This window comes from Corapipo altera, unplaced genomic scaffold, assembly GCF_003945725.1.
Source record: "Corapipo altera isolate COAL_440 unplaced genomic scaffold, ASM394572v1 181b, whole genome shotgun sequence".
Taxonomy (NCBI): Eukaryota; Metazoa; Chordata; class Aves; order Passeriformes; family Pipridae; genus Corapipo; species Corapipo altera.
In genome coordinates, this window is record NW_020884963.1 from 1,420,418 (window position 1) to 1,447,432 (window position 27,015).

General features: G+C 49.6%; 1 protein-coding gene across 1 annotated transcript in view; it reads right to left on the bottom strand.

The window, feature by feature from the left end:
- Positions 1–24,436, bottom strand: part of CAMKK1 (calcium/calmodulin dependent protein kinase kinase 1) — a 58,206-nt gene extending 33,770 nt beyond the window's left edge. The window contains exons 1-8 of the mRNA XM_027664456.1: positions 24,319–24,436; positions 21,200–21,731; positions 12,965–13,012; positions 11,245–11,298; positions 3,542–3,593; positions 2,867–3,000; positions 2,239–2,275; positions 850–871 (exon numbers count right to left, since the gene is read on the bottom strand). Coding sequence (XP_027520257.1) covers positions 850–871; positions 2,239–2,275; positions 2,867–3,000; positions 3,542–3,593; positions 11,245–11,298; positions 12,965–13,012; positions 21,200–21,631 — 779 coding nt within the window. The 5' untranslated portion in view covers positions 21,632–21,731; positions 24,319–24,436. The remainder of the gene's footprint in view (positions 1–849; positions 872–2,238; positions 2,276–2,866; positions 3,001–3,541; positions 3,594–11,244; positions 11,299–12,964; positions 13,013–21,199; positions 21,732–24,318) is intronic.
- Between the last annotated feature and the right edge of the window lie 2,579 nt (positions 24,437–27,015).

Here is a 27,015-nt window from a genome sequence, read left to right on the forward strand (position 1 = left end):
TGCCACTGCCTTCCCTCCCTGTTCAAACACATTTTCCTGTTGCTGAAACCAGAGAGAAACGATGTGAGTGCAGGCCTGGCAGAGCCACTAATGGAGTCTAATTGCCTTCTGCTGGAGGCAGCCAGGCTGCTCTCGGCCGAGCCACACGTTCCCTGGACGCAGCTGTTTACAGGAGCTCCCTCTCCTACAGGATGGGCATCACCAGGGAGACTGGGGAGCCTCTCACCAGCAACCCACTGGAGCTGGCAGCCTGCAACCTCAGTCATGGGGACAGAGAGAAAAAGAAGCCCTTTGGGAATTTCCCTCATCCTGGGCACAGCTCTCCCGACCTCGCTGTGACTCTGCAGAGCTGCAGAATCCGTGCAGGTGTAGCAAAAAGCAGTGAGGAGCCTCCCACCACTTTATCACTTCTCTTGCTATGGAAAAGTGTGTCAACAAAACAGCCTCCCACGACAGGTTAGTGCTGGGGGCAAAATAAGGTAGTGGATGGCAAGTAAATCTTGATGCAACCACACACCCCTTGTGCCAGAGGAAGCCATGATGTGGCTGGTACCCCAGCAGAGTATTCCTATTAAAACCTTTTCTTCCAGGCACTTGATGGGGAATTGGCATCAAACTTGTTTTCTGAATCAGAGCCTGACACCAGGACATGTCCTCCCAGTCCATTATTATTCACCACATCATTGCAGGCTGTAGCAGTGTAAAGGCAACTGCAGCTGGGTTTTGCTTCCCCTGTGCCTACAGACAAGAGGCTTGCCCCACTGGATGCATCAAATCTCCATTTCACCTGGGAAGCTAATGATGAACACCAAAAATTTCAACAAAAAGGATCCCAGGAAGGCTACTTACCCTTTCCTCATGAGGTCAAACACTGCAAGAAAAGGAAATAAACTATGAATGAAGGGGAAAGCAGACTGGGCTTATTCGTTATTCATCACCTATAAGAACACATCAATTCCTATACCTACAAAATCAATTTACCTCCACTCATTTCTCTTCCCTTACCCATGACAAGGACACCAGAGGATGCAAAATGAAAACATTCATCTCTTCAGCACAGACAAATCTCCCTCTTCCTGCCAGCTCTGCACAGGGAGACAGTGGGGCTAATTTATCAACCCCGCTGCTGCTGCTGCTCCCGCTGTCAGCCCTCGCTGATTTGAGCCCCGTGGCATTCAGTACCTTCAGGGAGGATGTTTGGTGTGATATTTCTGCTAAATTGCTGATACTGAACGAGATGCTGTAAGAACACGTTGCTCTGTTTCTGCTGTGTCAATCAGCAGCACAGCTACAGGTCTGTCAGAGGCAAACACTCCCCGGCAGGAGCAACTGGAGAGGATTTGTTGCTGTGAGCTGAGGTTTGCAGAGCACATGAGTTTGTGTGCCTGTTTAGGGGGTTAGTGCCAACGTGGTTTTGTGATCCTGCTCTGACCTGTTGTGCAAACAGGAGAAGGATCTGCCTTTATTCTAGAGTAGGAGAGCTCTTTCCTCGTGAATTACTAAGGGATTTCTTGCATCTCCCAAGAAACCAGGCAGCCCTGTGGTGGGGTCTTAGGTTCTCTGAAGGTACAAACACAACAGGGTAGCCTGCACTGGCTCATCTTGCCCTCCAGGCTGAACAAGCTGCAGGTTGTGGCAGCATCTCATTATTCAACCATCCTGTCTGCAGGTTGCTCAGTGCCTACAGACACCCTCCACCCCAGATTCCTTCCCCATGTCCACGCTGAGCACTCAAAGGAATATTTGATGCTAGCAATCATTAGCAAAGAACAAACACCACTTCCTCTAGATCTGCTTTCTAATGGGAGGGCATTTTTGGAAGGAGAAAGGTGCAGTTATCATCATCTGGGTCAGCAGCAGGAGGGAGGAAGCCTCTTGCAGGAGGCTCAGTCCTGAGCAGTGCTGAGCACCCACAGCTTCCCCTTCTGCTGAGGGACTGCAGAGGCAGGAGCTTGATTTGCCTGAACCACTCACAGGATCCAAGGCAGAGGAAAGGGGTGATGGAACATGGAGAACAGGTACATGGCCACTGCTCATCCCCCAGCACAACCTCCTGAGGATCCCCAAAAGATTCCCCACCTGTCCTGCTGCTACTGCTGCCATTGCTGGGACTGTGCTCCTGCTCCTCAGGGAGAGCTTGGCTTAAGTTTGGGGTACTGACCCTGAGCCCTGGTATGTTCCACTTGCATCACTAGGTCTAAGCCCAGATGGTTCTGTTAGTATATGAGACTCACATACCCATGTACAAGTTGTCCTCTGCAGGATCATCAAGGACCTGTGATTGATAACAGAAAAATAAGGGGGAAGGGGAAAAAGAAAAACAGCAGGAAAAATAAGAGATATTTAATGGAGTAACATTTTACTGCTCCCTGTACACTGTGCACTGCAGAGCACTGAGAACAACTTAGACTAATATTTAGAGAGTCCTGCAGAGAGAGAGGCATTGAAGGACACAGATTTTCCTGTCTCCAGAAAAATCTGGGCTTCTGCCTGGAGAAACAGCCTACCAATAAAGGCACTGCTTGTCCTAACCTGACCTCAGTCAATAATGAAAAAGGCACCAAAGCCTTGCACTTGTGCACCTTCCCAGGCTTGTCTGCACACAAGTTTCAGTGATCAAGGCTCACTGCTATTTCCACCAGCAGAGAGAGCTGCCTTCTCTTGGGCACCAGCCCACAGCCCAGGGTAAGTGTATCAGTTTGTCCTACATAAGTGGTAGGATCCTGCTTGGAATCACCAGCCTGAAATTCTGAACAACTATTTTAAACCAATTTTGGCTGCAGTAGGGGCAGTTGAAGAAAGATCCTCTTGTTGCAATACAAACTAGAGTTGTTTCAGCGCAGCTTAGGGTGGAGGAGCTGCTCACCTCTATCAGCTTAACGATGTTGATGTGGTCCAGCTTCTTTAGGATGGCTATTTCCTGATAGACTCTGTCCAGTGGTGCCATGGGCTTGGGCTGCTCTCCAGAGGATGCTTTCGACCCTCTGGGAGGAGGCCGACCTGCAAGTGTGACAACAGAGTGAAGAACTCTTCACAGGATGGGCAGCCACTGGCCCCTCTGCAGCTACCTCCAGCTGTTTTGGAAGGTCTCATCCCCTTGTTCTCATCCCAAAGCATCACAGTCTCCCACCTGAAACTGAGATTTCCAAGCCTCATTCAGACCAGCTCCTCCCAGCCTGGTCTGGGGGGTCCCATGGCCCAGCCAGGTACTATCCCGGGGGTAGAAGAGCCCCTGGAAGAAGGGGGCCTTCTGCCTCATTTCCAACACTTAATCAGGCTTCATAGATGGTGAACATGGGAAGAGTCACCACTTCAAAGAGACTCACAAAAATCAGAGCCAGGACTCTAATTACTGAGTGCATTGAATCTCCCTGGGGTTGTACCTGCCCCTTCACTACACAAGTGGTGTTTTAACCAGCCCCAAACCACGTGGGCAGCTTTCACATGAGGCCAAGTTCTGCACTCCTTACAGACAATGCTTCTACAGAGAGATTTTCCTGGCTGAGAGCAACAGGCAGATCTCTAGATGTGAGATACCCACGTGGAAATCCGTACTGCTTCAAGAGCTTCTTTTTGGAGAGGACTTTCATAGCCTGAAGGAAGAAGAAAAAGCAGTGTTAAAACTGAACAGGAGCCAAAGTGCACATTGCTGAGACCTGGAAGTGTGCTGGGCATCAGGGACTGGGGTCAGGTCTGGTCCTCAACTTAGAGAAGATGTGTCCTGGTTGGTGGTGGTCACAACAGACGGATACTGACCCAGGCTTTCCTAAAAGCACTCCTAACCATTTTTTCATTCATTTTTTCCCATTTAAAAATTAGGTGGTTTTGATTTATTTTCAACTGGACAAAGAAAAAGGAGCCCAGTTTCTGCATTTGCGGCAGGAGCTTGAGGGAAGAGGGGGGTTCCTCCAGCTGACCTTCATGTACCTGCTGTTTTGGATGATGTTACAGCCATGCTGCAAGTCAGAGCCACTTCAAGGCTGCTCCACCTTATGTTTTGCTTTGCCAGAGGGTCTAGGAAGCAAAAGAGTTGGAGTGTCACAGCCATAAAGCTAACACCCTTGGAATCTCCATCACAGACCTGGAATAGGGCCAGGACACAGTCTGCCTGGGGAGGCCCTTTGCATTCCCAGTGGGTATTTTTTGCCCCATACACCCCTTCCATGGTTCCAGAGTGATACAGAGCAGCTGCAGTGTGATCCAGCACCATGCCCAAGTCCATGAACAAGACATGGTGGGCATCTATCCCTGCACCCCCAGACACAGTGAGGACAGCCCTGGGCACGGGCCTGGCGAAGGCACAGGGAGGGAAACAGGATTTTGCCAAAGGCTTCCCTCCCTTCTCATACCCCATCACATGCTGGCACTGCTGAGGCAGCTGAGGCGTGGGAGGGGGCCAGGGTAATCTTTTCTGCCCTCCAGTTGGCATTAGCATGGTGGCAAAAGGCAATCAGAATTTAATAAACAGTGCCTGTGCCTCCATCTGCTCTGTGCGTTAATAACCTTTTTGGAGGGCCACTCAAACAGCCCCGAGTGGCCCAGCAGATAAATATTTCATGAGAAAGCAGCTCATGGAACAATTTGCTTAGGAAAGCAGCCTACGCTTACAGAAGCTGGGATGGCCACTCGCTCCTTCCCCTAGAAGGAGCAGTTACTCCTACTAATTAAGCCTCCAAATCTGTAATTCACACTGGAGTGATCCTAGCAAAATACAATTAACCAAGGACTCCTGCAGGACACAGTCAAATGCCAAGGAATTTTGCATTAATACCACAGAGGCAGGCTCACTGCACACTACCTGCTTTCAACACGTATACCAGGGACAGGGCACCAAAACCATTCCAGTGAGCTCCTTCCTGAGCTGTTTTTCCTGGCAGAGATGCCATCACACACCTCCCATCAGTGCTCCTGCTGCAGCCAGGTTCATGGCTCGCTGGAAGGATTGTTATTTTTGGTACTGATCCAGTGAAATCCTCTGGATTTGCACCCGTGTAATTGAGAAGAGACATTGTGTAGTTCTCGATCCTGCCTGACAGCTCCAAGCCAACTGTTGGGAACGACGGTGTTGAGAGACAGACTCAGAAGTGCTTATCTTTCACTTAGCACAGCACTGTGTCCAACACAGAGACAAATGATTCATGGTCTGCTGAAAGAGGATCCAAGATGTGCTCAACCACCTCCAAATACGGCCAGGACCAAGCCTGGAGGCCTTCCTACGCTCCCCACTTTTATCTCTCCGTAATGAAAATTTATGAGAAAAATCAAAGGAATGGATACATCCATTTCTCTTTCAACTATTGCCAAGCCAGGAGGAGAAGGCTCTCCTTGCTCCAATTCCATCTTGAGTCCTCCCTGCCTTCTGGCAAGGAGCTTTAGGAAGAAGAAAAAAATAGAAGATGCGATTTGCTGCTGAAAGCTCCCAAGCTGCGTCAGTGCTTGGGGGACTCAGCCTGAGGAACTGAACCATTGCCACCAGCTATGCCCATATCAGGTTGGTCCTTCCCAGGACAAGCTCTGGAAAAGGCTGGAGGGAGAGGAAGGTACAGAGAGGAGCAACAGCAAAGACAAGAATTGCTCTCAGGGGCAGAAATGGAGGGAACAGGAGCTACTGCTGTGACCTGAACTCCTTGAAGGATGGTATGGGGGGAGATAGGGGGTTACTGTATTGTAGGTGAGCTGACTGTAAACTACCACTACTGCTGGAGAAGAAGCACCAGGACATGCTTACACCAGTTTCAAAGCACCAGTACCTGCTACTGCACAAGCAGGGCTGGATCAGAACCTGTCCCACTGCGCTTACAAACTCAAAGAGGGGACAAAAAGCAAAGTTCCTCATGCAACAGGCCAGAGCCACTTAATTACCACAGGAGCAGAGAGGAGAGCACAGGGCTGTGAAGCCTCACTCTAATTCCAGGGAGCTGGCAGGACCAAGCTTCCTCCTGAACTGTGGCTGTGTGTAACAGGAACAACTCAGGGATGCTCCAGCAAACCTCTCCTTCCGGGCTCACACGCACGACAGAGCCAAAGACATTTGTACTCACAGGCAGAGCTAATTACCCAGATAATGCCTTTCTGATAAAGAACCAGCTCAGAGCCAAGCTGAGGGATTTTCCCTTTGCACAGGCAAGCGTTGCTTCAGCCTCCTCAGGAAAAGAGGGAGCCTGGAGATTTCCTCCATACATGCCCTTGCAAACATCTTCCTTCCGACTATTCACGCGTGGCCATGGGGCTTGACATTTCCCTCTGAGAGGCAGCAGGGACTGTGTACTTTTCTTTTATATATATTTATTATCTTAAAGTTTACTGTTCTCCTCCTATCAACCTTACAGCTGGAAACCACAGGGAAGCTGCCTGAGGGAAAGGAGATCCCAGGTTTATGGAGAGAAGGGATGCCTGGCATTCAGCAGCTTTCACAACAGTGAGACCACAAACTGCTGGTGATGACAACCAGAAAATAGTCATTAGTTTTGGGGAGGAAGGGTGACAACATGATTGAGCCAAGGGAACTTACCACCTGTCCTTTGTGGTCCTCTCACAACACTTAGGATGTCATTTTATTTGTTAACAGAGAGACCTGCATTGCAAGGGCAGAAGCCCTGGGCACAGTCTCTGCCTGCAGCTCCCAGGGGAGTGGGATGCCACTCAAAGCTTGCTATTACCACCTAAATCCCTCTGCTACTGCATGAGGGCATGCTGGGAATGCTGAACAAAACAGAGAGCATTCCCAGCCCTTCCTCACCTGTCCCTCCTCACAATGACATCCCTCAGATAAAGTGGCTGAGAGGGAAGCTCTGCGGGGAGAGAGGAGTGTTACGAACTGAAAGAAAATCCTAAACCAGACAGGCTTAGCTGCCATGGCCCTAAAATCCTGCTCCTGCATTTGTCACCTTTCGCCCCAACAGCAGCAGAATTCCATCAGCAGGCTGTGCCCCATCCCAGCACAGCAGGGACAGCCTCCTGGAGTGGCCATGCTTTTCTGCCTCCAGCTGTCTCCCTGCTCTTACTCCAGGTGGCCCAGGCCCTCACAACCCCAGAGCTGAACAACACGGGGTGTTAGACAAGCCAGAGACCCTTTTCCTGATCCTCACCACTCTGGAGTACAGCTGGCAGTGGTTCAGCAGCTGTTATGTGAGCAAGAAGATGGGAAACACAGGAGCTGTGCCTTCCCTTCCCAACCTGGATGGCAACCAAAGTGGATTCTCCAGGGGCTAGAAAGTTCAAGGCTTGCTGCTGGCCACCTTCTCCTCAGCAGCACTTTGTTCAGCCATTGCTTTCATAAACTTGGAAGGAATTTCTCCCCATCACTGGGACTTGGTAGAAAACAGCCCTCCATGCATAGGTACAAACAGAGACAGAGAGCACAATCACACAAATCTTGTTTCTTAGGAAACCAGATTAAAAAAGGATAAAAAAAAAAATAAACCCACTGACAACCTACAATGCTATTGCCTTATTGCAGCAGTAGCATAACAAATGTCCATCATAACCACTTCTCCTTGCAAGCTGATTTAGAGATTGAAAATTGGAGGGAGACATGACCGGAGGCATCACAGAATCAAATTCCAGCAGCACAATGACTCCAAACTAGATCTCTGCCCGGACACATCTGCCTTTGCTTTTTATTTGCTGCTTTTTCCCAGAGCTCAGCCTTTCCTTTTTTCCCCCTTGTCACCGTCAAAGCATCTCCTGCAAACTGAGACACTGAAACCTTTCCAGTGTAAAGGGTTCCTTGGCAGAGCCCCACCAACGCTGCTGGAACAGCTGCATGTGCCCCAGGAGCAGCAGGGTCCTCTGCTCTGGGAGCCAGCACAGCATTCCAGCGGGGTCTCCTCCTTGGAGGTCACGTACTTGCTGCTCAAAGTTCCATTTCCTTGGTCTGACACATTCCCTGCATCCGCTGATTTGAGCCAGCACACTTTTACAGCCCTCCCTGGCACTGGGGTTGTTCACAGCAACGAAGGGTAAAGCTCTTAGAAGCATTCTCTCATCTTTAATGGAAGGTAAAAACCCCACAAAGTAAACATGACCCATCTACATTTTTCCCAAATGTAGTGATTGGATATTTTCTTGAGAGTTTTTCCTAATTCTAGGCCAGATTCAAAACTCACTAAAGCAGCAACAATCTTTCCTTTTGCTTCAAAAGGAGCCAGATTCAGTCCCTGGTACCTATAAACTCTGCCTTTTTGAAGAGAGCTACCAAAGGGCCCCACATCTCAGCAAGAATCAGGAGCCACACTCTGAATTATACTCCAAAATAAAGTTTTTTCTGCTTTCTTTGCCATTTTGCTCCTTTTTATTGCAGCACACCAGCTTAAAGGCAATAAATCAGGCAGCAACACCCTGACCTCATGCTAAACCACTGCAAACATAAATCAGTTACAGAATCATCATATCATAGAATGGTTTGGGACCTTAAAGGAACCTTAAAGATCATGTAGTTCCAACCCCCTGCCATGGACAGGGACACCTTCCACTAGACCAGGGTGCTCCAAGCCCTGTCCAACCTGCCCTTGCTCACTAAAGACCAACCAAGGGCAGATTTCCTCCAGTGGTGCTTTTCACCACTGACACAAAAAAACCCAAAACGTTCCAAAGCTAAATTTTGGGGGGAAAAAAACCACACAGAAAAGGCCCTCTCCAACTATTAGAATCACAATTGCTTCTTCTAACTGCTGGTACCAGGTAGGTCCATCAGGTACCCCCTGGGGGGGGTCAGGGTGCTCTGCTGTGGAGCAACTCTGGATGGGAAGGTAAGCAGAGCAGGATGGAAACTGTCTGACTCTGGGAGAGCACGAGGGTCAGGCACATGGGGCAGCGTGGGGAGCTCAGCAACCATTAGCCACTTATGCAACTGGCACTATTTCTCTGAAGCTTTGAAAAGTCTGCCAGCTCCTGAGCTGGTTTAATGTCTCGGGAAAGCGGAGGTGTCTCCATCACAGCTCACACTCCCAGAAAACACAAGCACAGGCACCCGGGAGGATCAGGGGGGCTGGGCTGCAGCTGGGAAGGGGGGAAAGGTCCCACTGCCCCAGATGAAAGGGTAGCAAGTACGTGAGACACAGACTTCAGCCTTTTGGCAGCAGTGCAGCCCCTCTCCCACATGCTGACACCCACTGCAATCAAACACGGGCAGACACCTCTCCATCTGCTGTAGAATTCCATACAGCTCCCAGGATCACCTTCACAGCCAGTTGGGATCTAGTTCAGACCCTGCCTCAAGCCTCCAAAAGGAAGATCAGGGTAAACCAAAGAGCACATCCCTGCAGTGCTGGCAGGAAGGGGGTCTGCAATACCCCACCCTGCTTTGGGCATCAAGGCTGAAACATGGACCAGGCACAGGAGCCCCTCCAGGGCTGCAGTACCTTTAAAGTGTTCACTTAGATTAGAAACAGAGATTAAGTGGGGATTAACTAACACACACCCTGGCCACAGGCTTTCACTTTTGGCTTGGATTTGACCAGCTATATCTACGTCCACGGCGTTAATGTGCATCCAAAACACGGACAGGAGCACAGCAGGCAATGCTGTCCCAACCCCAGCTCTCCCCTGCCAAACTGTGCCAGCTGCCCTGCCCGCCCTGGGCAGCCCACAGGGACAGCAACGGGATTCCCAGATCAAAAGGGCAGTGCCAAAATGTAAGGATTACAGTTTTAGAAGCGAAAATATTTTCAGCTGGAAATAAATGTGATTTATTGATGCGATGCATTCCCACCCTGTGCTGCTGGTCCTGGCACTGCCTGTGCTGGTGGGACAGATGGATCAGGGAAACCACGGCTGGCACCATCACTCTCTGCAGAACAAATCATCCTGCTGCAGGGCAGGGGAAGGAGGATTTGGAGAGACAGGGAGACATTGGAAACACCAACTGCTCCGGTGCAGTGGTGAGTCAGCTTGGAAAGGACAGGAGATGGAAAGAATTGTGGTTCCTTTGCTTGGCCAGCTCCAGGGCACCTTGTCCAGATTTTCGTCTCAACAATTCCATCCCTCATTTCAAGACATTCCTCCTGCAATTTCATGCCTGCTGGGAGCACAGAAGGGCTAAGGAATACCCACAGGCATAAAATTCCACCTGACCTCTTTGACCTGGGATTTTACTTGTAAATCCAGGAGTTAGGGAGGAAAACCTGCTGAGGAGTGGTGGGGACTGAGGATGCTTTACAATCCACAGAATATTCTTATCCCCCTTTGTACCAAAGCCAGTAGGGACAGGGAACAACACATGAGTCTGCCTGGGTGCTCTGATGGGCCACATTGGAATATTCACCCACATGAGGCCATTCCACTGTGGGAGCGACAGCAGGACCCTCTCACCAAACACAGAGTGGAGCTCTGGCAGGGCTGTGTTGGGGGCAGCAGGGCTCAGGTTCAACAGCACTGCAACCACCCAGCTCTGCTCAGCCAATTCCTGCCCTTGGATCCATCAGAAACTGCTGGAAGCTCTTTCCAGAAGCCTCCAGGCACAGCCCCACACAGCAAGGCACTTTTCCTTCCTTCCAGCTCCTGCTCTCAGCCTGAACAAAATGAGCCCCTGGGCAAGCCCAGGGACACGAGCACATCTGCAGGCAGATTTTGCAGGAATCCCAGCTGGGATGGCTGGGATTCACCTGCCTCTGGAAGGGGAGGGATAGAGCAGGAACCCTCAGTGTAAGCAGCTGTTCTGAATCTGAAACTCTCCAACTCTGCCCTTCAGCTCAGCAAGGGAGTCAAAATCCAAGGTTTGCCTTCTGCCTTGCACCCTACATCTCATGCCCTGACAGTGAGGCCCCATTCAGTGCCCCCCAGGCACCCCCCAAGGGGGTAAGACCCCCCCCATGGGGTCCTTGCCCAGCCAGGCCACGCTGTTCAGAATCTTTCTGACAAACGCCCCCGTTTCCTTACAGAACACACTCGTTCCAGGCCAACCCTCCTGTGCACAGCAGGTGCCGAATACCACCACCCACACGCCTCTAATTTCAGGTGACCTGCTTCATAGCTAGAAAATGTCAAGACAAATCAGCAACACGCTCCTGCCTCCGAGATCCCTCCTGTTACATAAGGCAGCCCACCCGATCCGAGCCGCTCCCGCCCGGCACCGCACGCACAGAGCAGGTCTGTGCCCAGCGGGACGTTCAACTCCTCACATGCCACACAAACCAGAAGTGCACGTGCTAAAAGCAGCAGGGTAGAGGGGATCCAGCTCTCAGGGGGGTGAAGGGGAGTGAGGAGCGGCAGCAGCAAAGAGGAGCAGAGGAGGGACGCACTTACGTAATACTTGTCGTCGTTCTCGTTGTAGGCCAGTTTCACAACGCCGTAGGAACCCTAAAAATAAACACCAATTGCACAGTCAGTTCAGCAGCTTCACCTTGGCTTCTTGCTGCTCAAGGCTGGTGGAGCACAGCTTTACACAGGGTAAAAAACAACCCTGAGGCCCCAGGCCCCCCTGACCCCTGAGCAAAGTCTGCAGGTGATGTGACCCCGCAGCGAGGTTGTACATTTTGGCAGCTCTGTTGGGCATTGGAGGATTACATCCTTTTATCCCATCACCTCCTGTCCTGAGCCAAAGCCACTGTGTCTGTCTGAACTCAAACGTGGGTGGGGAGCATAATTTTCAAGTAGATATTTTTTGGTGCAAATTTTGGAAATTCTGCATGAACACCTTTCCTGTACTTCTGCACAAAACCACCTTCAGCACAAAACCTGTCCATCTCTTGACAGCAGATGGACTTCAGTGATGACCAGCTGCCTGCCTTCCACCAACTACATGTTGCCCAGGCAGATGCAGCCCTGGACTGCTGCTGCATCCCCAGCTCCAGTGATAGCCTGAAGCCAAACTCCATCCAAATCACTGTTTTTTCGCAGTTCTGTGTCAACACTAAACATTTTATGCAAGTGAGACATGACACCATGGCTAGCTACCATCCCTGACAGATGCCTGTTGAATAAATGAGTGGTCTGAACACCAGAGCCTTCAATATATTTCTCTTAACTTCACTAGAAGCTGGAATAAGGTCCTGGTCTCAGAGGAGACCAGTGAGCCATCTGGCTGATCCAGGAGCACACACAGCAGGGCCAGCAGACCCTCTACCAACCTCACTGTGATCCACAGGGAAGGAGGAGGCAGGTGCAAATCCACCTGAGAGAAGATCTCACACTCTCCTTCATACTTAAGCCAATGACAAAGGCCCTAAGTGGGTCTGAAGCTGAGTTTGGGATGGCATCTGCTGTACCAGCAGCAGTGGTATCTCCAGCCTTACTCCCTGCCTGCCAGCACAGCCCACGGCACAGATGGAAAGGGTGCCTCCTCCCACTGCCTCTCATCTTGGAGAGGACTTTGGGCTAATGAAACTGTTGGTGAAGGCCTCTGCAGCTCAGGGTGCAGTCCCTTCTGACTGCAATGTTCCAATTGCAAAGGCAGGTACAGCTTCCAGGCAGCACCACCACTCCTGGATCCATCTGCAATGGTGGCAGATGTCCAAATGTGCAGGTGTCTGAGCTGCTCACCAGCCCAGACCTCTAAATAACTTTGGAGCAATCTCTTCTGAATCATTCTGCAGCTTTTAAACATGGACTAGTATTAAAGGAGCTTTTCATATGACATACAAACTTTACCTAGTCCTGATGGGGACCAAACACCTGCCCTGATCTTATTTTCGTTGGGGTTTTATTTTAACTTTCCTTGTTGTGTTGTATTAATGCATCAAAGGCTCGTAGTGTTACATTTGGCAAGCAAACACCCTGGAAGGGAGCCAGCTTAACCACCTTCCGAGGGAGGAAAAATAAATTTAGATTTCAGAGGAAGTAGCTCCACTTTGACCTTGAATAAAACTTGCTCAAACTAATAAGGAAAAAAAACAAACAACCCCCCCCCAAAACAAACACAAGTTGCACAGATTCTTGGCCAGTGAGGTCCCTTGGGCTGGCACAGCCTTTCCACCTCTGTGTGCACACACAGGTTGCTTGTGCCCAACACGACTCCAGTACTTACCTTGCCTATTTCACTCTGCAGCTTGTACTGGTTTAATTGCACACAGTCCTGCAGATCAAAAGGAGAACATAATTAGAGTACTGGTAAAGGAAATGACTGACTTTGAATCAGGTTCAAGTAGAGGCAGAGTGCTAAATAATGAAAGACTTAATCTTACTTCAAATGGTGTATATTACACTATAAGCATTGCTTTTTTTTTTTTGACAGCCCAGGACAAAATAATTATGGGTTGAATTCTGATTCTGGTTGTGCTGGTGTAAAACCACTCTAATTCTGCAGCACTGGCTCCAGGTTCAGCCCAGGGAGCCTGACAGCAGCCCCATTCCTGGTTACATTGATCCTCTCTCCTGGACTGTGTCAGTACCAAGCAGGAAAACCCCCATGCCCAGCTCCCCAGGGCTCTCCCAGCCTGGCAGCTCCCAGCACACACCCCAACCCCAGCATCACAGCATGAGCCTGTGCCCTTCCCAACATCAGCCTGGCAGAGACAGGGACCTTCTGGGGCCGTGGATGTGGGTGTGGCTGCACCCAAAGGAACCCTCAACTGGATCAAGAACTCTTTTCAAGGAGAGCACATGGAGCCAAGCTCCTCTGCTATGGAACACAAACAACAGTGGATTCTCTGCAGCTGAGGGAATATTTGCTGTAATAAATCACCCCTGAGCATGTCTGATCTCTGCTGGTAAGGTATCCAGCACTGACACTCCAAGGGGTGGGAGATGCAGACCCCCAGTAAGCTGTGACAAGGGTGTAATGATGGGCTGCACCACAATGTAAAAGCAGTGCCAGATGCCTTCGGTCCATTTGTAAGAACAGGGGTGTAGAACAGTCCCTGCTCCGTGCAGCATTCCCACTGACAGCAACACCCCCCTGCCTCTGGGGATGCAGCATGGATGTAGTAGATGATAATTTTGATTTTTCCCCATCACCAACCAGAAAACACTCCTAACACAAGTGGTCATCACAGTGAAGAATTAAGACACGGGGAACTGATGACTTTTTAAGCCTGCAAGCAGTGGCTTGTCAGGAAGACAAGGAATGATTAAATCTTCACCTTGTTGCCAGTGAAGGAAGTTTTTTCCACCTCTCTGACAGGGAAGAAGAGCCAAATGTGAGTAACGGGGCCACAGAAGTGTATTAACTCTGCTGCTAGAAAGCACACATCTTTCCAAAGGTAAAAACCAATCCATCAGAACGAGGAGCAACCAGAGGAGAAAGCATGACCCAGCAAATGCCAAGATGTAAGGCACAAGGCCACTGAAAGGACCTCCCTCCCCAAAGGAGGGGGCAGCATGCAGGACCCCGGGGTACAGGCACGTGGGGGACAAATTCCCTCACAAACACTGTCAGCAGATTCATTTCCCAGCACGAGGCCGTGCTTCGCATCGTGGTGATTTGCACAAATTAGGAAGGAGCAGTTTTCTGTTATGTCTCCTGCCCTGGTTTTCCCTGTTCTCAGCTTTGTATCCCTCCCCCCCTGTCCTGTGAAAACTGCAGTGCTGCAGATGGGGAAACACTCACTGGAGAGGCTGGGACAGGCAGGAAAAGCGACCACTCCTCCAAGAAAGCCTCCAACCACCTCCCATCTCCTACTCCTCAAACCAGCAAGCTTGCAACGACCAGGTCCTGTTATCAGGCCTCCTCCCCTGAGCAGGGATTACTTGCAGGAGTAAATACAACCTTCTAAACATAGCCACAGAGTTTCTGGTCTGCACTCAATACCCTGTTTCAAGCCAAGGTGGCATCTCTAAAGCACCAAGAGCTGCTTCTTCTTGCCCACACACTGTCAAGGGAGCCACAGTGGCATCTTTTCCCTTCATCCTCAAGGATCAGAGCCCTTTGTGCTGGATACAAACCCCCTCATAAAGTATTTAGTGCAACTGAGGAGGGACTGTGCCCTGTCCCTGTGTCCAAGGAACCAATTCCTCTGACTCTGACCATCACATTCCCACCACCCTTACTCTGGCCAGAAATTATCATTCTTATCCCACACTAGACTGACCACCTGAAGCATCTCTCTGGTGTTTCACTGCCGCTAAAAGGAGCTCGTGAGCAACACCAGGCCACCCATTTCCAGGGGATGGTTTTTTGAAAGGGGTGGATAAATCCTGGGAGGGGAACACCCAGAGAGGGTCCAAGGGAAAGGCAATGCATGCCAGGGTCTGCAGCACAGCCTCCCAGAGTTTACACTCTCTGTCACGACATCCCAACCTGCTCCACACCTCCGTCCCTCTCCCCTCAGGTAATTCCTGGTGAGAAGCACCATCACTTCAGCTTCTGCCCTGCTTCCAGCACTTGAGCTGAACACAGCAAAATCAAACCACATTACAGGTGCTTCCTACCTTTTTTTTCCCCTTGCTGAAAGACCATAATTCACAGCTCAAGCAGCTCCTGCCACGTGTTGCTGCAGACTGGCAGGGTTGTTATTATGTTATTTGGTTCTCCTGCAGGAAGTGGGATAATTGTACAATTCCTTTATCAGAGAGAAACACCTATCTCTGGGCCAAGTGTTTCTTTAAGATAACATTGTACAATTCTCCTGATTTCATCACGCCAATGTATTTGCAACTGCTGATAAATACAAACAGAGCGAGAACCTTAATGAGATCCTTTAATGAAAAGCTGATAGCAAATTAGATTCAGTCTGTCCAAGTGTGCAATAATTGTTTTGCCTTAAAAAACAAGATGCCCCGTTCATTAACATGTCCAAGGTATTAGTCAAGAGAGGAAGGGGAGGAATTAATGCCACAGAAAACAAAAATTGGTCAAAAATCACAAAGCACAGTTCAGTCCAGAGCTCAGGCCTAATTCCATAAATCCACTGTGGCCACCACTGGGTGACAGAAATGCTGAAAAATTGAGAATTGAGCCTTTGCTGTCTCAGGGGAGATGGGGGGATTGAAAAGAAGAACCGGCACTGATTTCCAAAATAAGACATTTCTGAAAACAATCAGACTGCCTACACACATACATACATAATGGAGAATTTTGCCCACTAAAAGCAGCTAAATTTATCAATCTGAAAAGAATTATAATTTTCAGCAATTCAGAAATACACATTAAAGAGAAGCATGGGAGAAAAAAAAAGTGGGAACTAAAAGCCAGTAATGAAGGAACACTGGTTTAAACTCATCCTGCCTGGAACAGGAAGCAAAAAGAACTTCTAAAGACAGACAAAGTGAAAATAAAGGTCAGAAAATAGGTATTAAGGGCAGCAGTGAATACAAATTAGAAAGTTGTTCAGGGACAGAGAAGGACAGACAGGAAGGCCAGACCTCATGGAGGTAAGAAAAATAAACAGATTTTTAAACAACATCCAAACCCAAGTGCAAAACAGAAAGCCCAGCACTGCTGCAGGAACACTGGCCATGGTTGGGCACAAAGCTCAGCACCCACCTGGGACCCCAGAGCTGGATGCAGGAGCCTGGGCACACAGCAGGTCCCTGGAATATCACTGGGAGAGTGGCTGAAAAGGGGGACTGGGACCAGGGGGAGCAAGGCAGCCCCTTTCCAGCCCCTCTCCAACTGCAGCTCTGGGCTTTCTCCTTCTCTCAAACCTTACCCTTGGAGGAGTTGGAAATGTAACTTTAAATAAAGGTTAATTAACCAAAGGAAAAGAAATTAGCAATGCCTGGGGGGGAGTCTTCTTTGAAGAAATGTTTTCCAAGTATCTTTGATCTTTTCAGGAGAGCTCAGGTTTGAGCACCACAGTGAGATCTCTAGAAGAAATTCCTTTGTGGGACTCGAGGGGCTGGGAAGGGAAAGCTCTCAGCCCATGCTGAGCAGGAGCTCAGTCTCCACCTCTGCCCTGGTCCCACATGAGTTTTGCTTTGTGCACAGTAAGGAAATCACTTTATGAAGAAAACTGGGCAGCTCCCAGAGACTGGAGGAGTGTGACACCTGGATCAGCCCAGCACCAAGGCACTGCCTCTCAGCTCTGACACCAGTTCCTTCAAACCTTCAGTTAGCCAAACAAGCAGGGGGCTATGACAACAATATGGAAAGCCAAGGAAAGAAAGGACAAGGAAATGATTTATTTTCCATGCCTCTGTGGTAAACCATGGACACCAAGCCTAGGAAAATTCCCTTTGTCAGCTCATCCTCCTCCCTGCATCCTCAGCCAGGAGCATTTCCGAGGAGGGAGAACACACCATCCTGACTCATCCTCTCCAATCCTGCTGGAGCACACATGGCTCCAGCCCATGGCCATGACCATACAGAGCTGCCCAGACAGTGGAGAACTGGAACAGCCTCCTACTGATCCCAGAGAGTGGAGAGACCATGAGGACACCGGGGCAGGGGAACCGGGATGCCAGGGAATGGGTGGATGCAGGGAGAGAAAGGGAACATGTGAAAGGGAAAGGACAATTAAGCCCGAAGAGACCAGAGAAAAGATAGTATAAAGCAATTACTGTGCAGGCAGGTCTGGGGAGAAAGCCTGGAAAAAGACAACTTTTATTTTTCTCCTAGCCACTCTCCAAGTAAGACTTTTCTTGGCTGCCTAAAGAGGTTAGTTTGGGATGACAGAATTAAAAAAACCCACCAGCACTGCACTTTCAAATGCCACTTTCCAACAAGCAGCACCTCTCCCCTCTCACTGATCAAGCCTTGCCATCTTAGATGGGACAAGTTCTGTCAAACACAGTCACAAGGCACCCACCACTGTGTACAAACACCTTTGGAATCCTTTCCTAGGACATACAAGCACTGGGGCATCATCTGGGTAGCACAGCAGAAGCTGCTTTTAGCAGCCTCAGGAAAATCCTCTCCTCTTGCCTTGCTGCCAGCACTGAGCAGGAGCTGGGAACATCACATCAACAGAGGCAAAATGGGCCAGCAACCTAAACTCTGGGGCCTGTGCCTCAGCTCTGCAGCTTTATGTACCCTTAATGGCTTCAGCCTAATCACTTCTGTGCCACAGCTAAAGGCAAAGCCATTCCCTTGGTAGAGAGAAGCACTGATAGGCAGTAAGGCAGCAAGAAATCCAACCAGACACTCCTGCCACAAAGGCAGCACTGAGAGAACCTTCCAGGCCATAGCCCATGAATAATTTAAGAAGGAAGGGGAACAAACAGGGAATTTTTTAAATTACAGATGAATTTTTGATAGAGATACGAAAGATCAGGTCAATTAAGCACAAAACAACGCTGTCAGGAGAGCAGAACAGGTTACTTCTCTTGCAGAGTTAATACTGCAGATCCAGACTTAGCAGTGGCTGCAAGAAACCAGCAGCTGCCAACCTTCATGCCAGGGTAATTGGCTAATTGGTGGCTCTCCTTGGTTGACAGGGAAGAGTTTTTGTGCAATACAACAATCCCCAGCCCTGCTGCAGCCCCACCAGCCCAGGAGCCACTATCTTCCTAAAACCAAACCCAAGAAGCACTTGGAATAAGGGTGTTTGTGCTATTGGTGCCAGTGATGGGACAGCCCAATTCACTGCCTGCTGGTGGCACTGGATTAATCCCCTCTCAGTGCCACAGGCTCAGCTTCAGCTCTTGGCCCTCTTGATCCCTGGATAGAAGTTTTCCTCCCAGCCTGTGAACAAGTATTAAACCAGCATTAAAAAGCTCAGCAGCATCTCTCCCAGAGAACACAATGTTCTTCCATAATTCATCAGCGAACAACAGAACATTCACCTCCTGCTGGAGCCCCATATTCTGTCTCCACATATCACATCTCTCCATTATTTCTCCAGATCAGTCCAGGGTACAGCATCACTGACAGGCAGGCAGGGAGCTGCCATCCTGCTATCTCTGGATGAAGAGGGAAGCGGATGCAGTCTGAGATGGGTATCGGCGTGACAGGAAATTGTGACAGGCAGCTGTGCCATCCCTCCCTGCTCCTGATGGATGGTCCCTGCTCGGGTGCCACTGATAAAGCCTGAATGCTCCTCAACTTCATCTCCAATTCTGCACAGCCTGTGAGTGACTCGGGCAGCAGCCACGAGCTGGAGTGATGGATGCTCTGCCTCCTGGAAGGCACTGACTGATGGTGGTGGATACTCGATGCAAGGAGAAAGGAGCAACTCCAAAAGGGTTTTAAGCAGGTGAGAGACCCGGACTGGAATACAAATGTGCAGCTTGCCTAGAACAAGGTGTGTCACAGAGTCATTTGCAGGCAGGCCAGGGCAGTGTTGTGACCAGTGAGCTGGATCCTGTCAGTGACCCACCCCCACCCCTGCTCACTGAGGGTCTGTGCATCAAAGTGATCAACAGACACACACCAGCAGCTGGTAAGTGCACCGTGACTGTATTTCTCATCACAGGCTTATTTTATTCCCAACAGGACTAAAAACCTCAACACAGAGTCCCCAGTAACTCTTAAAAGCCCTGACAGAGAACAGACAACCTGCTCTCCGTTTCTTGCTGAGTGCTCACCTCTATCTCAGCTGTATAGCCTGGGTTTGGACTGGCAGTGCCTCTCCCAGCCATGAGCACAACAACCACTTAGCAGCACCTGGAAGGTCACAGGCAGGACGTGGAGCTGGGCTGTGTGCAGGCTGCACACACTGACACTTACTCCTCATGACTCAGTGCCCAGCCTCAAACTTCACCCTATAACCAAACGTGCATCTTCCTTAGTCCTTTTGCTGTTCCTTACAGGATATGGATACTATCCCTGTAAGCTGGGAAGAAGCAGCACAACTCCCAAGAGCACCTCTGTGAGGGTGAGCACCCACCTCAGAACAAGCCCAGCTCCCTCCCAGGCTCCCCTCCCACCACAGCAATTCCCCATCAATATGGATGATGGTTTCCAATGAGAACAGCTGGGCTGCACCAGAGCAGGGCTCCAACAATCAACTGATATCAAAGTGACCATTAAAAAGGCAGCACTGCATAAAGAGCTGCTGCAGGAGCAGGGACACAAAGGCTCCACATCTGCATTTCAAACTCAGCATTTCCCAGCCCTAGGCAGTAACTATTGCTCCCCAGGATGCAGATGCTGGGGAAGAGGATGGAGTACTTTGAATTTCCTTGCAGATGGGAATGTGCCAGTCACACTCGACCGCAGTTACCCTGAAAGGTTTCAGACAAGCCTCTCTCCTGGCACAGTCACAGCACTGCAGGATGGGAGAGCTGGCACTCAAGTCACGTCCTGCTTCCAAGAACTGGCTCCTTTCCCTCCCTGCCTCCCTTATTAAAGCATATGGCTGCTGTCAAAGAAGCTGCAGTCTCTGCAGTGCACCTTCTGCAGGTAACCTCTGATCAGCTGGGCATGCATCCATCCCACTGCTAATACGACTTGCACATCTTCCCAGAGAGCAGTGGCTGATTTGGTCGTGCACAGCCCCATCCTCTCAGATGTGCAAGGAGAAAACATACCCTTCTCAGGAGGGAAACACTAAGCCACACACTAAGATTTAAGCTTCAGGCTACTTGGACCCACATAAAAGTCTAAACTCCAGTCATTTGGGTCCCTGTGTTGCTTCAGGCTCAGGATCTTCATCCTGACACTGGGCAGTGTGCTCTGAGCAGCCCCTCTCTCTGCTCCCTGTCCTCCCCACGGCAGCACATCACAGCACTGGGAATCGCAACCAGCAGCTGCTTCCACCAAGACACTCGACCACTGACAGTGTGTCACACCTCCAGGACAGGTGTGGTACCAGGAGAGCAGGGGGAAGATGGATGGCAGGAACAACCACAGCCACCCAGACACTCCTCTGAAGGAGAGGAGGGTCACAGCCCTTGGTTACCACTGCTGTTACAAATGCTTTAAAGACAAAGGAAAGCCCTGATAGGAGCAGGAAACTCCAGTGCATTTAAGCTCTTTACAAAATTAAATCATGCCTGCAATTATGGCAAAACACAATAGGAGATACATAATCTCCAGAAGTTTAATTCCATAAAATACCATCAGCAAAGCTGCTGTGACTGATGAATTCCCAAAGGGCACACACAGCAGGGACACGAGAGCAAAGTCATTTGGCCACAGCCCTTTCTCTGAACAACCTGAAAGACCTTCTGCCTTCTACCATGACACAACAGTCCTTAACAGGACCATCCCAAGCAGGTAATGGCTGAAGAAGCCAAACATCAGGACCAGGGTTACACTCAGCAGAGGTCTGGGGGATGGAGCCATTCTAAACCAATGCGATCCCTGGTTCCAGGGATTTTTTTCCCCCCCTTAGAAATAACAGTGCTTTCAGATCTACTGCTCCAGAAGACTGCTCCCATTACCAGTTAAGAAAGACTTACCTCATCTCTACCCCACAGCTGCAGGGGAGAACATGCCTACCTCAGAATCTGAGATGGAGACCCGATTGGACTCTATCGTTGGTCTCCTCATTATACGTGGTGATGGTCCTGTGGCATAAGGACCACAACCTGGGGTGTTGCTAGAAGCCAAATAACCTCCTGATGATCTTTCCTGAAGAGACAACTTCCTACTTGATAGACCAGGTCTAGTGGGAGGTCTCTTGGGAACGTGCCTCAATTGGGCATCTTCTGACTGCGGGGAAGGCAGAAGTTCATTGCCAGTGTTGACTCCATTTCTTTGGATGTCCTTTACATTATCAGAAAACACTGTGTCATTTTCTTCACTGTTATCTTCACCATTTTGGTCACTTCTGTCTGGGACAACAGACACATCTATGGCTGCGACCCGCTCTGCCAGTTCAGTTTGTGTGTCCGTGCCTCCATCCATGGCATTTCCTGAAGAGTCCCCCATCCTGTGTCTGGCTTGTATGGTCTCAGATGGCCCCGTGGAGAGCAGCAATACTAAGTCTCACAGGCAGCATAGGGCATGGAGGAAAGGCTCCATGAAACACCTGAAAGGAAACACAAACAGAGCTAAATTGAGGATTAATGTTCACTCAACACAGACATAACCAAGACAGCCAACTCTGGCTTCTTCCAGCACACAAAAAAGGGAAGGCAAAACGCTGGCAGGCTGTAAACAAGGTGCAAACACTCAGAACAAAAGGCACTGACCTTGATAGAAAGTGATAAAAGTGAGATTTTATCTGATGTGCAACAAGTGACACAGCTAAAGAGAACTTCTCCTCCTGCAGCCAGACCAACAGCCAACCGGAGCTTACAGTAACGGGGGAAGTGCAGCTGAGGGTAAAGGACTGAACCCTCGACCTCTTGAATTCTTATTTATAGGATACAAGAGCTCCTGGCATGTACCCAAACCCAACAGGCATAACAACAACTCCACAGCCATTTAGGGCTCCCCAGTAGTCTCTCTGTTGCCCTGTAGGGCCTTGGAGAGTGTCACAGAACTGCCTGGAAGTCAAGCCATGCCTGGTGACTTCCACACTGTAATTTGCAATTTAGTCAACAGCAAAGGCAGAATTTAAAAGCCAACCTGGTTCCAGGGTCGCCCCTGGCCCCCCACAGTTACAGCCTGTGTGCAAACACGCTTTAACCTTGCTGCCCACCACGTATAATGTCTGTACTGAGGTGCATATCAACAATGCTTAATGATTACAGCATGTGGGAATCAGCTTTTCCCTGGGAAAAGACTTACAGAACACAGAAGTGCAATACAAAGCTAAAACTGCTGCATAAAATCGCTGTTTCCTGGATGCTAGTTTCAGTCTCAATTTAAAACAGATTTCAGTCTCCCCAGCACAGTCTAGAGCAGGAAATGATCCTCTGCAGCACATGGCTCTCAAGCCTTAATCACCTCTGAAGATGCAGCACAGCATCATCTCATCCCTCTGCCCAGTTTCTGGGGACAGTGGGGGAGAACTTAGCCTTACTCACAGCATCCTGGCCTGCTTCCAGAGAATTCCAGAGCAGCCTTAACCCTGAAATATTGCAACCTTTGGTTCTCTGTATGCAAAGCAGGTTGGGCATAAAACCCCTGCAAGCCAGGTGACACCTGCATCTACATTTCATTTACATGAGGAAAGAGTGGGAGTGAGTCCAAAAAGCCCCACCCAGCATCCCGTTGCTCATCCCCTTTTCCCTTTCTCCCCCCTTTTCTGCAGGCTTGCTCAAAACACATTGACAGAATTGTCACTCACTCAAAACACGAAATGGTGAAATCAGCTTTAAAAGCTTATATACAAACTATATTTAAAGCTTCAACCCCAAAGCACAAATCCCTTCTGGAGCCACGGTGCAGGCACTGGGGGTGGCTCAGAGCAGCAAGGGAAGGGGTGTGGGGTTTGGTCCAGCACACACTGCACATGGACACAAACACAGAGGCAAAGCAGCATGAGCTTCCTCTCTGCCACACCTCCCTGCTCCCCCAAGCCCCAGCTGGAAGCTGATTTTAAATGGAGGGAGGGAGGCAGTAAAAAGGCTTCCACCATTTAATCCAGCTTGCACAAGGGATAGGGGGATACCTTTAATTCCACCCTGAGTTAAAAGCCTAGCTTTGCTCTTCTGCTTACAGAGAAATAAACCCAGGGCCTTTCCTCGCAGCAGCTTTAGCTTCTGGACACTCACAGCTCTCCTCACTCACAGGAGGAAAAATCAACCTGCAGCTGCTCCCCCACCTTCTTCCCTCCTCCTCCCACCAGGTCTTTCCCATATGTGGGAGCGAAGGGAAGGAAGAATCTGCTCTTGTTGCTGTGTGGCTGGACACGAAAGATCACTAATCACCTCCCTGGACTGAACACCTGGGCATGTCATACTGCTCTGCCAACAGGAAAAAAAGGCTGGAAGCACTGGGAAGAGCAGCCAGGTCCCAGCAAACAGCAATGCCTGTGTCAGCCACCTGCACAGCTCCTCATCACCCAAACCAGGTACCCCAGGGTGTCACCCCCTCAAAGCTGAAGCACAGCTCTAATTCACAGCACAGGCTGCAAAATAAATCTTCAGCTAATCGACAACTTAAATAGATAAACTGAAGATAAACCCCATAAATCAGTTTATCCGATCAAAACAAACAGACCCGCACGGCATCACAAAAATAATGCAGTGCTGCTAAAAGTAGGCTAAAAAATCCTAAAAGCAGACTTTAAAGGAAACAATTGTTCATGTGTAGAACTGGGCTTTGTTTCAGGTTCTGCTGTTTTGAAGGATTCCTCTTCACTGATAAATCCTCCAAAGCCATACTGGAAAGCAAAGATCTCTGAATAAGCAAATCAGTTACGCACAGACCAGGCTCGCTGTGCATCAACTCAGCACAAAAGGCAATTACCAATTTCTGCCAGGCAAAAATCAATGGTGGATTTGCAGTTTGTCAGGCTGGGACACAACCACAGCTCGCTGGGATGGGAAATCCCAACAAAACAAACTCCACAAACACCTTCTCCCAGCTCCTGCACAGCTTTGGGCCCGACGTTCTCCACGCTGATCCCCCACCACACTGAACACCTCCTGTAGATCAGGGGATTATGCTGCAGACACGAACCAAAGCTGCAAACAAGCTTATATGAGCAAAATTAATTTACTTACAGATATCTTATTTACCATTTTTTCCCTGTAGCTATTCCTCTGCTGCAGGCAGACTGCTACTTCAGCCGTGTTTTTCACAATATATTTATCAAATGGCTGCACATGTTTCCCAGAAAGGCATTGAGCAGAGCATGGTACAAAAAATCCTCTTGAAAGGAATATGATCCTGGAGAAAATCTCTCTGTGTTGTACGTGGGAGTGGGAGGTGAGCAAATGCAATCAGTTTTGCTGCTCGATAAAGTATTTCAGAGCATTGTTTGAAAAATAAAAAATTGTAAATCTAGTTTACTGCCTGGTCCATCCTTTTGGCTACCTAGAAATGTTCCTATGAGAAAAGATAGGGAGGTTAAAAGGCCTTGGGTCTCAGCAAATCCAGCTTCATTTCCCAATTTTGCTACAGGCTACCCAGAAAAGTGACTTTACAGTTTCATCTGTCGCAGTTCCCAGGTTAAGAGAAGGATGCTGCCCGCAGCCCACCTCATCCTGCTTCCCCTCTGTGTCCCTGAGAACATATCTGCCCTGTTCTGAGGCGCCAAGGGCGGTTGCAGTAAAACAATCACAGTGAATAATAACTCGAATTTGCACAGAAAGCGTTCAGGCAGCGACTCTGCTGCTGCTGTTCAGTGTCAGAGACTCCAAATGCTCATGGCTGGCATCCTCTGTGCCAGCCTGGGGACTGGCAGGGTTGTCACACTGAAACCCTGCCTGCAGGCACATCCATTAGGTGCCTCTTGACCACATCAGACCCAGTGGAACTCTCACAAGGGAGAGGTCCCAAAGATCACGGCAGGATTTAGTCTGTGCTTTATTACACGCTGCCAAGGTCAGGAATCAGGCCAAGTTTTCTGAACAGTGCAGTGATCCATGTACCAGGACAGGCTGCCTGCAGAGGGGATGTCACCTCCATCACCAGCATCCACCAGCTCAGGTGAGATCCCCCCACCAGGAACCCCCTCCTGCCTGGGGCAGAGCTGGCAGCACATCCAGCCCTGTCCTGGATCACCCTGTGTGTGTGCCCTTCAGATGTTGCCCCCAGCAGCAGAGCCACGGTGAAGAATCTGCTCTGACTGCTGTCAACTGGCAGCACAAACTCCCTTTAAGGAGAGAAGCAGCATGTCCTGGGCTGGGCTGACAAGTCCTGGACAGCTCCTCGAATGACATTTTAGAAATATTAAGTCAGCAAGTCCCTTCCAGAGCCTGAGCTGTCTCCCCACACCGAGCACTACAGCCTAGGAGTGTTTCCATCCTGGGGTCTCTCCTGTGCTCCCTGTTCTGCAGGACTTTCCCAAGCACTCAGTGCTACTCTGCTACCTCAGTATGAGGGAAGTAATTCCACACACCCCATCCTGACCCCATCACCTCTTTACACATAGGGGAGGCATTTGTCCAAAGTCCAGCCAGCTCACTCCAACACCTTTGGTCTAGAGAAGCTTAAGGGAGACTTGGCCCCACAGCCACACACTGGAGCAACATCTGAGCTGCCTCGAACCCCACAAGTGGTTTGCAACACATGGATCTTCAGATCTAAGGTGCCAACCCCTTATGGGTCTCATTGCTGTGGTAGGAGAGCAGCCAGAGGGTTTATTTTTCCTGCAGCAATTCAATTCAGAGCACGTTAACATGGTTAAACACTGAAAACAGGTTGCCCAGGGGGGTTGTTGTGGATACCCCAACCCTGGCAGTGTTCAGAGCCAGGCTGGATAAGGCTTGGAGCAACCTGGTCTAGTGGGAGGTGTCCCTGCCCATGGCAGGGGGGCTGGGACTGGCTGATCTTTAAGGTCCATTCCAACCCCTTAACATTCTATGATTGTATGATTTCATGTTGGCTTTCATTCCAGCTCTGCCAGCTCCTGGCACACCAAGCAGGGCACCTGAGGATGAGATTGCCTCTTGCCCATCTCCACTCACACTGCTGTTGTGAGGAGAAGCACAGGAGCTTCTTGGCATGTGTGAAAAAAACCACTTTCAGACATCACTGGTTGAAAGGCAGCCCAAACCAAGAGGCAAAGGATGACAAGAAGTTGCAGTTCTGTGAAGTTGAAAAGAAGCAAATCCCTGCAGCCTTTGCAGAGATAATCCAGGCAGGTGTACACCACACTGGCCACATGGGATGTGTTCTCCCTGGGCAGTAATCACTTTTGGTACTAATTACTGACTAAAAGCAGAAGTCATTAACACAATCCAAATAATGAATAAGAATATACTGATGATGCTTTTTGCACACACACCCCATACATTTGCTTTGTCCTGCAGCTCACAAGGCTCTTGTTTCAGAGCACAGACAAACATGTCTTGCTGAAAAATCTCTCAATCCTGCTGTAATCATCCCGGTCCCTTTCCCTCTTCTCTGCACAGCTCTTGGCTGTGAGCCTGGCTGTTGTGCCACAGCTGAAAACTAGATCTAAAAGCTTCTGTGAAGCTCCTTGCACAGCTTTAACAGTAACCACTGAACAACAAAGAGCAGCAGTTTTTGCAATTCAAGCACTGTGTGAGAAATTTGAAGAGCAGGCTCAGACCCCACTCCTGCCAGATTTTTCTCCCTTCCACGGTCTGGAAAATGCATCATTCTACCTCCTCCTTCTTAGTCCCTCCCAAGACAGGGTGCTTCCCAAAGGGATTTTAGGGCCAGTTCAGCCCCAGAGCTACAGACAATGAGCAGCCCATGGTGCAGGACTGTGCTTCTCCTGGTCTCCCTCT